Source organism: Borostomias antarcticus, assembly GCF_949987555.1.
Source record: "Borostomias antarcticus genome assembly, chromosome: 29".
NCBI classification, from domain to species: Eukaryota; Metazoa; Chordata; class Actinopteri; order Stomiiformes; family Stomiidae; genus Borostomias; species Borostomias antarcticus.
This window is the reverse complement of record NC_140262.1, coordinates 5,775,111-5,790,110: the sequence shown is the minus strand read 5'-3', so window position 1 is coordinate 5,790,110 and position 15,000 is coordinate 5,775,111. Positions and strand designations below refer to the sequence as shown.

At 47.6% G+C, this 15,000-nt stretch overlaps 2 protein-coding genes across 3 annotated transcripts in view; both read right to left on the bottom strand.

Annotated features, from left to right (window-relative positions):
* Positions 1–7,530, bottom strand: part of ppp2r2d (protein phosphatase 2, regulatory subunit B, delta) — a gene marked incomplete at its 5' end in the record, with an annotated part of 11,094 nt that extends 3,564 nt beyond the window's left edge. The window contains 7 exons of one of the 2 annotated variants that reach the window (XM_084459803.1): positions 206–370; positions 684–861; positions 1,205–1,317; positions 1,954–2,119; positions 2,463–2,560; positions 6,087–6,161; positions 7,399–7,530. In XM_084459803.1, coding sequence (XP_084315929.1) covers positions 206–370; positions 684–861; positions 1,205–1,317; positions 1,954–2,119; positions 2,463–2,560; positions 6,087–6,161; positions 7,399–7,405 — 802 coding nt within the window. Of the gene's footprint in view, positions 1–205; positions 371–683; positions 862–1,204; positions 1,318–1,953; positions 2,120–2,462; positions 2,561–6,086; positions 6,175–7,398 lie in introns of those variants that run through there. The other variant, XM_084459802.1, reaches the window with a different exon arrangement.
* A 2,630-nt stretch (positions 7,531–10,160) lies between these two features.
* LOC311326924 (serine protease HTRA1B-like) overlaps positions 10,161–15,000 on the bottom strand; it is a gene marked incomplete at both ends in the record, with an annotated part of 47,483 nt that continues 42,643 nt past the window's right edge. Inside the window, 6 exons of the mRNA XM_084459903.1 lie at positions 10,161–10,329; positions 11,587–11,682; positions 11,817–11,874; positions 12,008–12,134; positions 12,893–12,925; positions 13,393–13,587. Coding sequence (XP_084316029.1) covers positions 10,161–10,329; positions 11,587–11,682; positions 11,817–11,874; positions 12,008–12,134; positions 12,893–12,925; positions 13,393–13,587 — 678 coding nt within the window. The remainder of the gene's footprint in view (positions 10,330–11,586; positions 11,683–11,816; positions 11,875–12,007; positions 12,135–12,892; positions 12,926–13,392; positions 13,588–15,000) is intronic.

The window sequence follows — 15,000 nt, the reverse complement described above, 5'->3', positions numbered from 1 at the left end:
AACGAAACCCGACCCACAGACGAACGAACCCCGACCCACAGACGAACGAACCCCGACCCACAGACGAACGAAACCCGACCCACAGACGAACGAAACCCGACCCACAGACGAACGAAACCCGACCCACAGACGAACGAAACCCGACCCACAGACGAACGAAACCCGACCCACAGACCAACCCCCATTCCCCCCCTGAGTCTCTCACATTTGCTGTGTCTGTCGCACAGCGCCGACGCCCTCATGTCGCAGAGGCGGATGGTTCCCTTGCTGCTGCTGTAGACGAAGGTGTTACAGTGGTGCGGGTGGAATTCCGCCGCCGTGATCACCTCCGTCAGCTCCTCCATGTTGGCGGGCTTGATGTCTACGATGTCTGAGGGGTCGGAGGTCAAGGACAACAACAGCGGCAAAGAGGAGACTCACGGCCACGGGGACACACAGGGGAACACCTACGCACACACACACACACACACACACACGCACACACACGCACACACACACGCACACACACACGCACACACACACACATACGCACACACACACACACACACACAAGCACACACACACACACACATACACACGCACACAAGCACGCACACACACACACGCGCACACACACACACACATGCACGCACACACACGCACGCACACACACATTCTCTCATTCTCTTCCCAGTGAAGGATACTAAAACTTCTATCTGTGATTTCTAAGTGCCATAGGTTTATTCTAAGGTCGTCTGCTGATAGGTATGTTTGATGGTCACTATTTACTGAGATGGAGTTGATGTGATATGTGTGTGCGTTGGCGAATATCCTCCGTGGGCTGGCCTCCACCATCAGGTCCATGGGCATCAGCACCGGCACCTGGGAACAACGTTATCCTAACGTCAATACAACATTATCAACGTTATCCTAACGTCAATACAACATGATCAACGTTATCACAATGTTATCCTAACGTCAATACAACATGATCAACGTTATCACAATGTTATCACAACGCTGTCACGTTATCATTATTGTTATCGTAATGTTATCACAGCATTAGCACACATTTACCATGACGCCGTATTACACTGGTGCATAACACACACACACACATGTACATCATACGCCACACACACAAATATACAACACATCCATGCATATTATACACATGCCACAAATGCACACGCCACACACACACACACTCACACTCACGACTGACCCGTAAGGATGTGATTCTGAAGGGGTCCCTCAGCCTCCCGTCCTCGTCCTTCAGGTTGTACCCCTCCGCTCTCTTGTCCCGTTCACTGATCTTCCACAGCTTGATGGTTTTGTCTGACGGACACAGAGAAGGTGAGTCACCTGCCTCTGTCTGAATGACACACTCAACTCTAGGGCTGGGTTTCAAAAATGGATTAATCGATTCTCAATCAAATCATTCTGAATCGATTCATGAATCCCAAAATCGATCTTTTATTTAATGAATGAATGAATAAATGAAGGAATTCATAATTCATTAATTTATTCAATGATTCATTCATTCATTCATTTTTGGAAATCAGTATCGATACCCAGCCCTAGTATTGATGTGTTGCATAACTTGGCAGTCATGTAATTAAGGTTACAGCAAAAAAAAAAAAAAAGGTTTTAGTAACACTAACCGATATTGAATCGATATCGAATTGAATCGTGCTATTCGATTCCAAACCTTGTGAATCGGAATCGAATCGATTCTTGAAATTCGACTCGGTACCCAGCCCTACTCAACTCCACTCTGGAGAAGCTGCAGCTACATGACGAGTGTAGAGGCGGGAAACAGTTCTACCAATGACAGTGTCTGTTCACACACACAGTCCTACATACAGCTATGACAGAGAGTGTGTTATGACAGAAAGTGAGCGACCTGTTGTCATGCGTCCCCCCAGTCTTGATCATGTGACAGGAAGCCGGACCGGCCCGGCGGCGTCTCACCGTTGGTGGAGAGCAGGAAGTGAGCAGCGTTCTGCTGGGGTAACCATCTGATTTTGTTGATCTTCTCCTCGATCTCTAAGCTCTTCAGGTAGTCGAACTCGGGCTCGTGGCTCTGGAAAGTGCTGTAGACGTTGTACTCTCCTCTCCAGTGTGGGCGGTTTTTACTCTGCAGGAGAACAGGAGAACGTGAGGAGAACATTTAAGGAGAATGTGAGGAGAACATTTAAGGAGAACGCGAGGAGAACATTTAAGGAGAACGTGAGGAGAACATTTAAGGAGAACGTGAGGAGAACATTTAAGGAGAATGTGAGGAGAAACATTTAAGGAGAACGTGAGGAGAACATTTAAGGAGAACGTGAGGAGAACATTTATATGAGTCAACTAATAACAGTGCGGGCCGCCATGGATGAATTAACGTATGGGAAACACTGTAATATAAAATTGCCTGTGATGGTTGAGAACAGGAAGTAGAGATGGTTGTGATGGTTGAGAACAGGAAGTAGTCTGACCTCCTGCTCCCTCTGGAAGATGACCACTCTTCCTCCCTTGTCCCCCGTGGCCAGAAGATCCCCTGAGAAGTTGAACTCCACTGTTGAGATGATGTCCGCTAGGAGACAGGAAGGCACAATCAGGGTCACCAGCACTGTAACACACGCCCACCACTGCTGACCCAACTGTAACACACTCCCACCACTGCTGACCTAACTGTAACACACGCCCACCACTGCTGACCCAACTGTAACACACGCCCACCACTGCTGACCCAACTGTAACACACGCCCACCACTGCTGACCCAAGGCTTGGGGCTAGCTTGAGAAACATGTCCCCTTTAAATACCTCATAAACACAACATGAGCCCTACACTTCACTCATCCTCCACCACATAAACAAACAAACACACACAGGCACGCACACACACACAGCGCACACAAACACGCACACGCAGTGCACGCACGCGCACACGCACGCACGCACGCACACACACCTTCCATGTTCTCTGGAGTGTGCACATCGTTAAAACATCCAGCTCTGGCCTTTCTCAGCATGCATCCTGACTTATTTATCCCAGCGCAGTGTGAAGGGAAGTCCTGCTGTGTGCTTGAGATACAACCTCAGGAGGAGAGGTGTGAGAGGAGGGAGGAGAGGAGGAAGGAGAGGAGAGGAGAGGAGAGGAGAGGAGAGGAGAGGAGAGGAGAGGAGAGGAGAGGAGAGGAGAGGAGAGGAGAGGAGAGGAGAGGAGAGGAGAGGAGAGGAGAGGAGGGAGGAGAGGTCTGAGAGGAGAGGAGAGGAGAGGAGGGAGGAGAGGTCTGAGAGGAGAGGAGAGGAGAGGAGGGAGGAGAGGAGGGAGGAGAGGAGAGGTCTGAGAGGAGAGGTCTGAGAGGAGGGAGGAGAGGAGGGAGGAGAGGAGGAGATGAGGGAGGAGAGGTGTGAGAGGAGGGAGGAGAGGAGGAGATGAGGGAGGAGAGGTGTGAGAGGAGGGAGGAGAGGGAGGAGAGGAGGGAGGAGAGGAGGAGATGAGGGAGGAGAGGTGTGAGAGGAGGGAGGAGAGGGAGGAGAGGAGGGAGGAGAGGAGGGAGGAGAGGAGGAGAAAAGGAGGGAAATCTCACGCAGGTCACAGTTCTCAGCAACTCTGGACCATAACAAGCCTCTATTCAGCAGGAACTGCTAGAAGGCGCCGATCGTTCCCGAATGCCGACTGTGCGGTTTGGGATCCGCTCGAACGAGCGGCCGCTGGCCTCGCCAGCTGTCGACACAGCATCGTCTCCTTCCCAGCATGCACCACACCACAGCATCCCTCCCAGGGTGCACCACACCACAGCATCCCTCCCAGGGTGCACCACACTCCATCATCCGCCTCGTCCCTGCATGCATCATCATACCCCTAGCAACAGCCTCATCCCAGCCAGGATGGCACCGTAGCAATGGGCGTGTTCCAGCGTGAACAGGACCCCCGATGAAGTTGTTGTCCTCGTGGCTGACTGGCACTCACCACCTCTGGGAGGCGCGTCACTTTCAAAATGGAGCAGGGACGGACACCGCCACCCCAAATTAAATGCTAGTTTCATTCCAATTGTTCAAGTGTAACTTATCTCAGCTGTATCAGACAGGCGGCCAGAATAAAGGCCAATACACAAAGCAGTTTTTGTTTTTGATTTGATTTATTTGTCAAAAGCAATTACAATCAGTATATATAAAAACATACAGAATGTCTGCAATGTCAGGGATAAAAGTGAAAAAGTCCAAGACTTATTTCCATCGCTGTCCCTGAGGTAGCTGTCAGTCAGACTAGGACTAGATCAACTTGTTCACCGTTTTGAACACCCTCACATTGCCTTCCATTCAAACACAGAAGTCGGCCCACATCCTGTTATCGCTTGTCCTTATTATCTCACTAATCAATTCCTCGTTCCAGGTCCTCGGTACGCAACTAGACATTTTAAGGTTCCCAATAATGTTCCCTGACTTCCCTCAACACACACCGCTCTGCTTCAGTCACACTACATGAGCCACATGAGGTCTAACCAGCACGACGACCTCGTTCCCCTCGAGAGACCATGAGAGAGGAGAGGGTGGTGGAGAGGAGGAGGGCGAGGTGGAGGAGAAGGGGGAGAGGTAGGAAGAGGAGGAAGGAGGAAGGGAGGACTCAAACGTGTGTTCCAAGGTCAGCTACACCAACGACAACAAGCCCCGGTTCACAGCCCAACTCAGGAAGTTAAGGCTGGAGAAAGAGGAAGTAAGAAAGAGTGGAGACAAGGACCGTCAGGACCACGTCTGCACGCCACAGAGGCAGCTTCTCCTAGTCTCTCTCTCTCCCTGCTTCTCTGCTGGCTGCGGCTGTGGCGTGAAGTCAAGGCCTTTGACTTCCCTCCCAGCATGGTGTTATCAGCGTGTCTGCCTGCTGGGAGCAGCCAATCTCTCCGGTTGAGTTGACTACCGTTTCCAAATCAAAGTCTCAAGGTTTGGTTGAGACGTTAAATAGTGCTCTCTCAGCCCACCCCCCACGCCTAGGCCTGCCCGTTTAGGGCCTAGTGAAGCTAGATTGGTGGAGGAGTGACCATACAGATGTGTCTCCTGTCACCCTAACATGATGTCTTAATCACCATTGGTTGTCAGTCTGGGTTGTGTCTGTTTATGGTGTCCCATAGAGATGTGTCACTGATACCCCACTGATACCCCAGAGGAGAGGCCCCCCCTGTGGCCTAAGTGTGACCTCTTGACACCCACTACCCCGAACGGCCACAGCAGCAGCAGCATCAGCTGTCTCTCTCACTCTATCGACTACAGTGTCCACATGAAAACAAACACATTAAATCAAATACATAGCAGTAAGACTCCGTAGATGTTAGAGACATTTCTCCCTAGATTCTTCACTTGTTTCTTTTATGTTGAAAAACTATAATGGCAATAAACAGATTCTCACTGATTCTGAAAAGAGAGAATATCATTGATACACATCTGTAAGTGGCCAAGATGCCAGTTAATCGCAGCGCCAATAGCTTCTCCAGACATGAGGTGCGTGATCGAGGCAGCATTTAACAACACAGAACTAGACACAGGATATTTGTCACCAACAAGCTATATATGGTTTGTCCTTCACACACAAACGCTCTCTCACACACACACACACACACACACACACACACACACACACACACACACACACACACATAGGATAATACAACTGTTGCCAATGAAAGGTCATTAGAATCGCTGTGTCCAGGTATGAGACACCCGGGAGTCCAGGGAATAGCATTCCAACAATGTCGACAAAATACAATGATTTTGACATTTCACTGAGTAACTTACTGGTAACCAGTGCTCTTGCTGCCCCAATGCAGACCAGCTGTAGATAACATATGGCTCAAGCCCAAGCTAGCAAGCACACACTATCAGCTCACATTATCTGGGTTGGCTAACTTGAGAGGCTGACAATCAAACCAGCAATCAGGCCCATGTTGTTAATGGACTGCTGCATCACATTGATTTCCATGGTCAGTGATTTACATGGTCAGATCAGTGAAATCAGTGATTTACATGGTCAGATCAGTGAAATCAGTGATTTCGCAGAACCGACAACAGCAGTCTGCTCACTATCTAGCACCACCACCACCTAGCATTGAAGGGTTCCTACCTTCAGCCACATCCTCGTCTATGGCCCCCTTCACCTGAGAGAAGCACCACTGGAAGTCATTCCCTCCACCGACACCTAGGGAAGACATGACAGTTACTATTAAACACCTGAGGTAGTAGAGGTGTAACTGTGATCCTGGACACCCCCACGGACGTGCTAACAGCTAGCTAGCTAGGGTTAACCAATACAAGCTAGCTATGAACTCCTGCTAACTAGTTAGCATGTTTAGCATATATCAAGCTTAATTAGCTGTCAGTGACATAGCTTGCTAGCTATCATTTGTAGCATACATGGTATTTATGGCTGTGGCTAACTTGCTAAATAGGAATCTTGTTAGCTAGCTAGCTATACTAGGTATCTTGTTAGCTTGCTAGCTATAATAGGAATCTTGTTAGCTAGCTAGCTATAATAGGAATCTTGTTAGCATGCTAGCTATAATAGGAATCTTGTTAGCTTGCTAGCTATACTAGGTATCTTGTTAGCTAGCTAGCTATAATAGGAATCTTGTTAGCTATAATAGTAATCTTGTTAGCTAGCTAGCTATAATAGGAATCTTGTTAGCTTGCTAGCTATAATAGGAATCTTGTTAGCTATAATAGTAATCTTGTTAGCTAGCTAGCTATAATAGGAATCTTGTTAGCTTGCTAGCTATAATAGGAATCTTGTTAGCTTGTTAGCTAGCTAGCTATAATAGGAAGCTTGTTAGCTAGCTAGCTATAATAGGAATCTTGTTAGCATGCTAGCTATAATAGGAATCTTGTTAGCTAGCTAGCTATAATAGGAATCTTGTTAGCTAGCTAGCTATAATAGGAATCTTGTTAGCTTGTTAGCTAGCTAGCTATACTAGGTATCTTGTTAGCTTGCTAGCTATAATAGGAATCTTGTTAGCTTGCTAGCTATAATAGGAGTCTTGTTAGCATGCTAGCTATAATAGGAATCTTGTTAGCTTGCTAGCTATAATAGGAATCTTGTTAGCTAGCTAGCTATAATAGGAATCTTGTTAGCATGCTAGCTATAATAGGAATCTTGTTAGCATGCTAGCTATAATAGGAATATTGTTAGCTTGCTAGCTATAATATGAACCTTGTTAGCTTGTTAGCTAGCTAGCTCTAATAGGTATCTTGTTAGCTAGCTAGCTATAATAGGAATCTTGTTAGCTTGTTAGCTTGCTAGCTATAATAGGAATCTTGTTAGCTAGCTAGCTATAATAGGAATCTTGTTAGCTAGTTAGCTTGCTAGCTATAATAGGAATCTTGTTAGCTAGCTAGCTAGGGCAGAGTATGGCCCCCTCCTACTCAGTTAACTCCCTTACCTGCCATTGCCTCCTCCTGTCACAGACCTGGCTCTTCTGTCCTGATATGAGTGATAAACAGTGCGGGTTTCCTGAGGGGAACAGTGATCAGACTCGTGAATGTGGGCTAACACACAAATAACACAAATGCCCGTGATTTTTTTTCCCAATCCAAAATGGCGCCGGTCGACCATGACATAGTGACGTCATTTAGACGCCTCGGAAAGTGTGCTCGAGCCCCTCGAGGCTGCGTCACGTTTGCGCAGCTTCATCCTTTGGGCTTGATGTGAACTCCAGCAGCGTGGGAAAGAGGGAAAGTTATCAGTGGGAAGTGCTAGGACGCCCCCTGGCGACGGGCTGGGGTACTACTGTGAAAACACATCTTGCCAATATAGACAGAACAACCAATACTACGGAAGAGCATTAGGGTCAACAACTGAGTTTATTACTTTTTTAAGCTTCTGAGTTTAAAGTCTGAATTTCTGAGAAAAAAATCAGAAATGACTTCTGAGATTAAAGTCAGAATTTCTGAGATTAAAGTCAGAATTTCTGAGAAAAAAACTCGGAATTTCTGAAAAAAAAAGTCAGAAATAACTTCTGAGAAAAATGTCAGAATTTCTGACTTTAAACTCAGAAGTAAAAAAAAAAAAAACAACCTCTGCTGTTGTCCCTAATGCTCTTCCGTATAATACAGACCTGCCCAAAGAGAATTTAAAGGAGTAGTAAAGGGAAAATGCATGTTTAGCCCTGCTTTAAGGTTACTTATGATCATATACAATGGTTCAGATCAAAACGTTGACAAAACTAGCACTTTTGAGAAAGTCTGATAATTGCTCTACCACCGTTTTGGTCATACAATGGATGTGGGTGGGCACCGTGAAAAATGGAATGAAGTCATGTTCTCCAACCATGGTCGCCTTTCATTACAGCGGTCACCTCCCCAAGTCTAAACTCCGAGTGACCGAGGAGGGTGCAACATTCGGGACCAAATGAACCCAGTATGAAGTGATTTTTTGGCCTAGGGAGTGGTCAGTCACGTAATGCTCTAGGTGAGAGGCTGGCGTGGACTCTGGGATAGAAGCCCTGAAGAATAGAGTCTAGCTGAGCCAGAGGAAATGATCTCACTCTCTCACCATTCAAAATTATGATTCTCCATCATAGTCTTTGTCCATCGAAGTAATTTCTTTAGTAAACGTCATACACAACACATTTAAAATCAATCACACAGGTAATCTACAATGCACTTACAGTGATAAGACTGATTTAACGTTCTGTAACTCTAATACTTTGTGGCACTATCTCCTCAGTCAAAGAAGCCATGATTTAACACTGTAATGTTCTGTTCAGGCTCATATAGGGGCTGTAGCTGGAGTCAGTTCATCTGGAGATGTAGTGAATCATGTAATGGAGTCTCCCCAGTAAGTGAGTTAATACAGCAGATAATTCAGATATTTATCTCCTACTTTTCCCGCAGTCTCTTCCAGCCAAATGCACACTTGTTACTCGTAAAACCTGCTGGGGTCTCTGCTACCCTGAGAGTCATGGACGACGGACCAGTGTTTTCATCTTAAAGACTCTTCACAGGCCCGAGAGAACTGTAAAGATGAAACACCCTATTGAAACAGTCAGCCAGAGCCGAGGTGTAATGTCTGTGTGTTACCATGAGAGGGCGACAGATGCACATTAATCTGCGAGGGAGACACCAGGGCTGTATGTGTTTAGTCAGGTCAAATTCCCCCTCGACATTGCACGATATAGATGTGATGTATAGAGCTGGGACTATCCCCAAATCCCTCAACATAAACACTGGTATTCCCTTTTCTATGCAGAGCTACTCTCTAAATTGCAGAAAAACCAGCCCCAGGAGCACAGGTGTGCATGCCCAGTCTGTCTGGGCATGTGAGAGGATGACAAAAGCTGTGATTGTGTGTACTCTGGGTCACAAAGCCACACATTGCTGTGTGCACATAACTAGTTACAGTTCAATGTCCAAAACTCACAGTAGCTTGATAATTTGAGCTGAAAAATACATCATATGGGCCTTTTTCTCTTAGCCTGTGGCACATTTTGATTAGTAGAGAGTAGTGGATACTCATAACGTACGTCGCTGTGATGGCCTAACATAAACCAGACAAGAAGTTTTTAACAAATGGTGTCAGAGCTGAGAAGTATTTACATCATACCAGATCTTGAATGTGTTCTGTAAAATGGGATTAACCTCATTCCTGGGGAAACATGTTTTCTATGATAAAGTGGACAAGAGGACAAAGAACGACACTTCAAAAACGTTTATTCCTTCTCTGAAATTGTCGTCGAAAACATAAAAGGAGGACATACCATAAAAAAAACACTATCAACGTAAACATCAAACTATGGTCACCTGCAACATCCACTGTACTTTTTTGGGGGGGGGCAGACAGACTGGGGTGGTTTTGATCAGAGACTGAAGCGGTTCATGGAGTAAAAACAAATGTGTTGACAGACTGGAAGACATCAGTTTCACTGATGATGGAAGAGCCTCTTCAGACAAAGAACATAAGAAATAATATAGAAGAGTAGCGGAGTGGACTAGGGTCTTCCCCTAGAGGCTTTTGAGTTCCCAGGGTTGCGGTTAGGTATGGGCCTCTCAGGCTCCCATAGTGCTTTCAGGAAGTAGAGGACACGCTAGTTCTAAAGTGGGAGTGGCTCCAGACGCACGCCCGGCTGGCTTCTTTATTTTTATTTTTTAAAGGTCTGTGATCGGCTAAGAAACACTGAGAACCAGCTCGTGATTGGTTGGAGGGTCAAGGGTCGATCTCCTCCGGGACGATGGTGAGGATGGCGTCCTCGTTGCCTCGCCGCACCACCATCTTCAGGGACTCGTCCTTCTTGATGGCGGCGCTGACGTCACTGGCCGAGGTGATTCGCTCGCTGTTGATGCTGATGATGACATCACTCTCTTTCAGGCCGCCGCTGAGGAGAGACAGGGAGAGAGACCATAAGAAACAAGGAGAGAGACCATAAGAAACCCGGTGGGGATGACTTTGTTATCATCAGTGTAACTGCTTTAGCCACTGACCGCTACCATTAATGTTATGGAAGCTGCTGCTAGTTGTTGTGAGCTCATGAGCTTACTGGCTATCCCACTCTTATTGTGCTGGATTAGCATTGGAAGCATTGGAACTGATGTGTCCAGGCGACAAGACCAATCTTTATTTATCAGACATTATTTCCTGAACAGAAACAAGCCAGCCACGCACATAAGCCAGGCTGGACCTGGCCTGGTTTCCTCTCGTGTTTAGAAAATGTGGGAAACTTGGTTTGACCTGGTTCCTTCCAAAAACCTCTCAAGGAGGATGTCTGTCACTGCTCACCGCAGAAACACTCAGGGGGCTGTCTGTTTGGACTGGTGGGAGACTGCACTGTCAGCACACGGTAACTTGGCCACAAACACACAGCAGAGACACGCCGCGTCCTGGGAGGGAGGGAGGGAGGGAGGGAGGGAGGGAGTAAGAGAGCTCTCCAGACTGCCCTATCATGCCGAGTATGCGGTTTTGGGAAAGCCAACAGGCCTGTTTCCCTTAGACGGCGGAGGACAGTGAACTCAACCAACTCTTCCATGGGAGGATAGCATCTCAATGTGACTCGACCACTTCACTGATTGGGTGGTGGAGTCAAGATCCAATCTCCCCAGAAGCCACAATCATTCTCTCTGTTTTTCTTGATCCAAACTCACAGGCACTGACCGCGTAAGGATTTTAAGGACTGTTTTCTGATACTCAGAGAAGAAGAACCAGGCTAGGGTTTGATTAAGGACTGTATTCTGATACTCAGAGAAGAAGAACCAGGCTAGGGTTTGATTAAGGACTGTATTCTGATACTCAGAGAAGAAGAACCAGGCTAGGGTTTGATTAAGGACTGTATTCTGATACTCAGAGAAGAAGAACCAGGCTAGGGTTTGATTAAGGACTGTATTCTGATACTCAGAGAAGAAGAACCAGGCTAGGGTTTGATTAAGGACTGTATTCTGATAGTCAGAGAAGAAGAACCAGGCTAGGGTTTGATTAAGGACTGTATTCTGATACTCAGAGAAGAAGAACCAGGCTAGTTTGATACAGGAGTCTAAGGTTCTGGTTTGACAAAGGCCAGACAGGGACACTGCGTACAGCGGCCATGTTATAATGAGTGTTATAACGGGTGTTATAACGGGTGTTATAACGAGCTACTCACGCCTCAGCGGGTGTTTTGGCGATGACCTCGATGACATACGCCCCCGACGTGACGTCAGGGAAGTCCGACTTCCTCTCCTTCAGCTCCTTAGCGAGTCTGCGAGGTATGGACCAATCAGGACGAGGATACAGATCAGTGATGTGAGCCTGTCTTCCCATTGGCTAACAGGGATAATCCACATCTGTAAATGGGGCAGTGATGTTTGGTCATGTGATGAGGCTGTGACTTACGATGACGTGAGTGTCATCATTCTGACCCCGATGTATTTCTTCTTTGGGGTTGTTTTGCCTGTAAAGTACATTGAAAAGATGAATATGGGCAAAGGGTCAGTATGGCACGCACGCACACACACACACACACACACACATACACACACACACACACACACACACACACACACAGAGTTGATGATGAAACCCACCGGATGCTGTCCCTTTAGCCTGTCTGTCGTGGGACTCGGCCAGGAACTGGCGGATCTTGTCCGAGGGGATGGCAAAGGAGATGCCAGCTGTCACCTTCAGCGTGTTGATGCCTATCACCTCTCCGTCCTGAACACACACACACACACACACACACACACACCCTGGTTAGCACTCACCCTCCCGTCCACAGACCATCTTCTCCTCCAGTCTAGACTACTCCTACTCTCTCTCTCTCTCTCTCTCTCTCTCTCTCTCTCTCTCTCTCTCTCTCTCTCTCTCTCTCTCTCTCTCTCTCTATTAAAACTTTGCCATAAAGCCCACGTTTCCAGATGAAAGTTCACAAACGCGGTTTTCACAAGATGAAGTCGTTTTACTCGTTTGGCCGGATGAAAACTGTGGCGAGATCATTCTCAGCTGCGAAGGCTCGCCAGGCGTTACAGGGAGGGGGCGCTCACGCGTCAGCGCCACATGTCCTTAATGGGGAACAGATTTCCATGGCGGCGCGCCTGCGGTGTTCCTGTGGGTGTTTTATCAGTGCTCGGTCCGGGAACGAACCCTGGTCATAAGAAGTATCTGAGAAGAGTATCTGAGAAGGTCGGGGGGGGGTTCGAAAGTTGAACTCACAACCACGTGGCTTAACCCATCGCCACACCGCTTAAACCCATCCTGTTCCTCCACATCTACCCAGGGGTCTACGGGGCCGGTTGGACAGAAATATTAATTCGAATGCCGCTAAAAACACAAAATACATTTCTCTTTTGAGAAGGACTCTTGTTGTGTGTGAGTGAGGGAAACCAGGGGAGTCGGCTAGAGGGGGTTTGTTTGTTGTTTGTTTGTTTGTGTGTTTGTTTGTTTGTGTTTGTGGGCTGAGCTCCTTTGCTTACCAGGTTAACCAGTGGTCCTCCTGAGTTGCCGTACTGTAACAGAAACAGAGACGAGGTTGAGAGAGTTCATCCAGCTGATCTGCGCTTCCTGTGTGTGTGTGTGTGTGTGTGTGTGTGTGTGTGTGTGTGTGTGTGTGTGTGTGTGTGTGTGCGCTGATTGAGATCACAGCTGCTTCCAGCCACATCAGCTCGCTCCATCTAGAGCACTACTGTGAGCTGAGGCCCTTAGACATAACAACATCCGCTTGGCTGCTTTCCATGTCTCTGAGTGTGTGTGTGTGTGTGTGTGTGTGTGTGTGTGTGTGTGTGTGTGTGCACGTTTGTGTGTGTGTGTGCATGCGTTTGTGTGTGTGTGTGTGTGTGTGCGTGTGTGTGTGTGTGTGTGTGTGTGTGTGTATGATGGAGAGATAGAAACACAACGAGGAGAACATGTGTGCTCAAATAGAGAGAGAACGTGTGTGTGTGTGTGTGTGTGCGTGCGGTCCGCCTTTCAGACCCACGTTGATGATGGCGTCCGTCTGGATGTAGTCCATGTCGGAGTTGTGGAGGCCCAGCTCCTTGCCCCTCCGCTGGGTGGTGCTGACGATCCCCGTGGTAACCGTGTTCTGGAGGGAGAAGGGGGAGCCGATGGCGACCACGAACTCCCCCGGGCGCAGGTCGGCCGAGCGACCCAGCAGCAGCACCGGCTGCTTCGTCTGGAACACACACGCACAAGACCGGTCAGTTACTGGGAAATAGGGATGCAAATTTCATTCATTTACGGGTAAAACAAGGGTTGTGTTATAAAGCGTTACTGATTCGTCAGTATTAACTTTAAACTTTAGATAAATACTGTTCCTTTTCTGTTGTACCTATCATTTTGTCCCTGTGTCACTTACTGCTTCGCTGATAGGCTGGACTTTCAACCAATCAGAATTACTGTATAACACACACAAAGACCAGCACTTCCTGTGCACACAAGGGTGATATCGAACACAGAGAAGAGACTCAAACTGCCAGTTCTAGAACATTCCGCTGTGCAGAGACGGCAAAACATGGTGGGAAACATTACAAAAAGTATTTTTGCAATGGCAAAAAAAAGAACAGCTCTGTCTTTCATAATAATACCACATTGGTGCTGAATTACAGGGCACATCCTGCTGCACACAGGCCTAGCTCTGGCGTAAGCCCTTTTTAAATGACACAGCAACACACAACATACTCTAGCTAATCGCACCATGCACCACATCAAACCTGGCAACCGCAACCAGGCGCCCTCAGAGACAAAACCCCCTGTATGTGTGGGTTATAATAAACCATCGCAGTCCTGTGGTTGAACCAGCAGAACACAGCCCTCGTGTGTGAGTCATGTCCAGAGGAATTCACTCAGTGACACATTTCAACCTAAACTGATTATTTGTCCATCGTTTGTCAGGAAACGAGGAGAAAAGGCTGAGAAAAGTGAGCTAGACGACGCAGTGCTGAGTCTGTTTCTATGGTATCGGTCTGTGTGGACCCTGCTATATGTTTGAACAGCTCTCACTGGGACTGTCCATTTCACAGGGTCCATTTTGTTTGAGTAGTCAAACGCACATCACTTCTCACTGCGATGGACCACAATGCATTGCCTTGCTAAAAAAGGACCCTGCTTCAGTTAACTGGGCCTGGTCTGCCCTGTAAAGAGAGATCAGTTAACTGGGCCTGGTCTGCCCTGTAAAGAGAGATCAGTTAACTGGGCCTGGTCTGCCCTGGAAAGAGAGATCAGTTAACTGGGCCTGGTCTGCCCTGTAAAGAGAGATCAGTTAACTGGGCCTGGTCTGCCCTGAAAAGAGAGATCAGTTAACTGGGCCTGGTCTGCCCTGCAAAGAGAGATCAGTCAACTGGGCCTGGTCTGCCCTGTAAAGAGAGATCAGTTAACTGGGCCTGGTCTGCCCTGTGAAGAGAGATCAGTTAACTGGGCCTGGTCTGCCCTGTAAAGAGAGATCAGTTAACTGGGCCTGGTCTGCCCTGTAAAGAGAGATCAGTTAACTGGGCCTGGTCTGCCCTGTAAAGAGAGATCAGTTAACCTCGATAAGACTTCCTGGTAAACACAGCTCTAAAGGGACAAGGTGACAGCGCTCTGGGGGGAT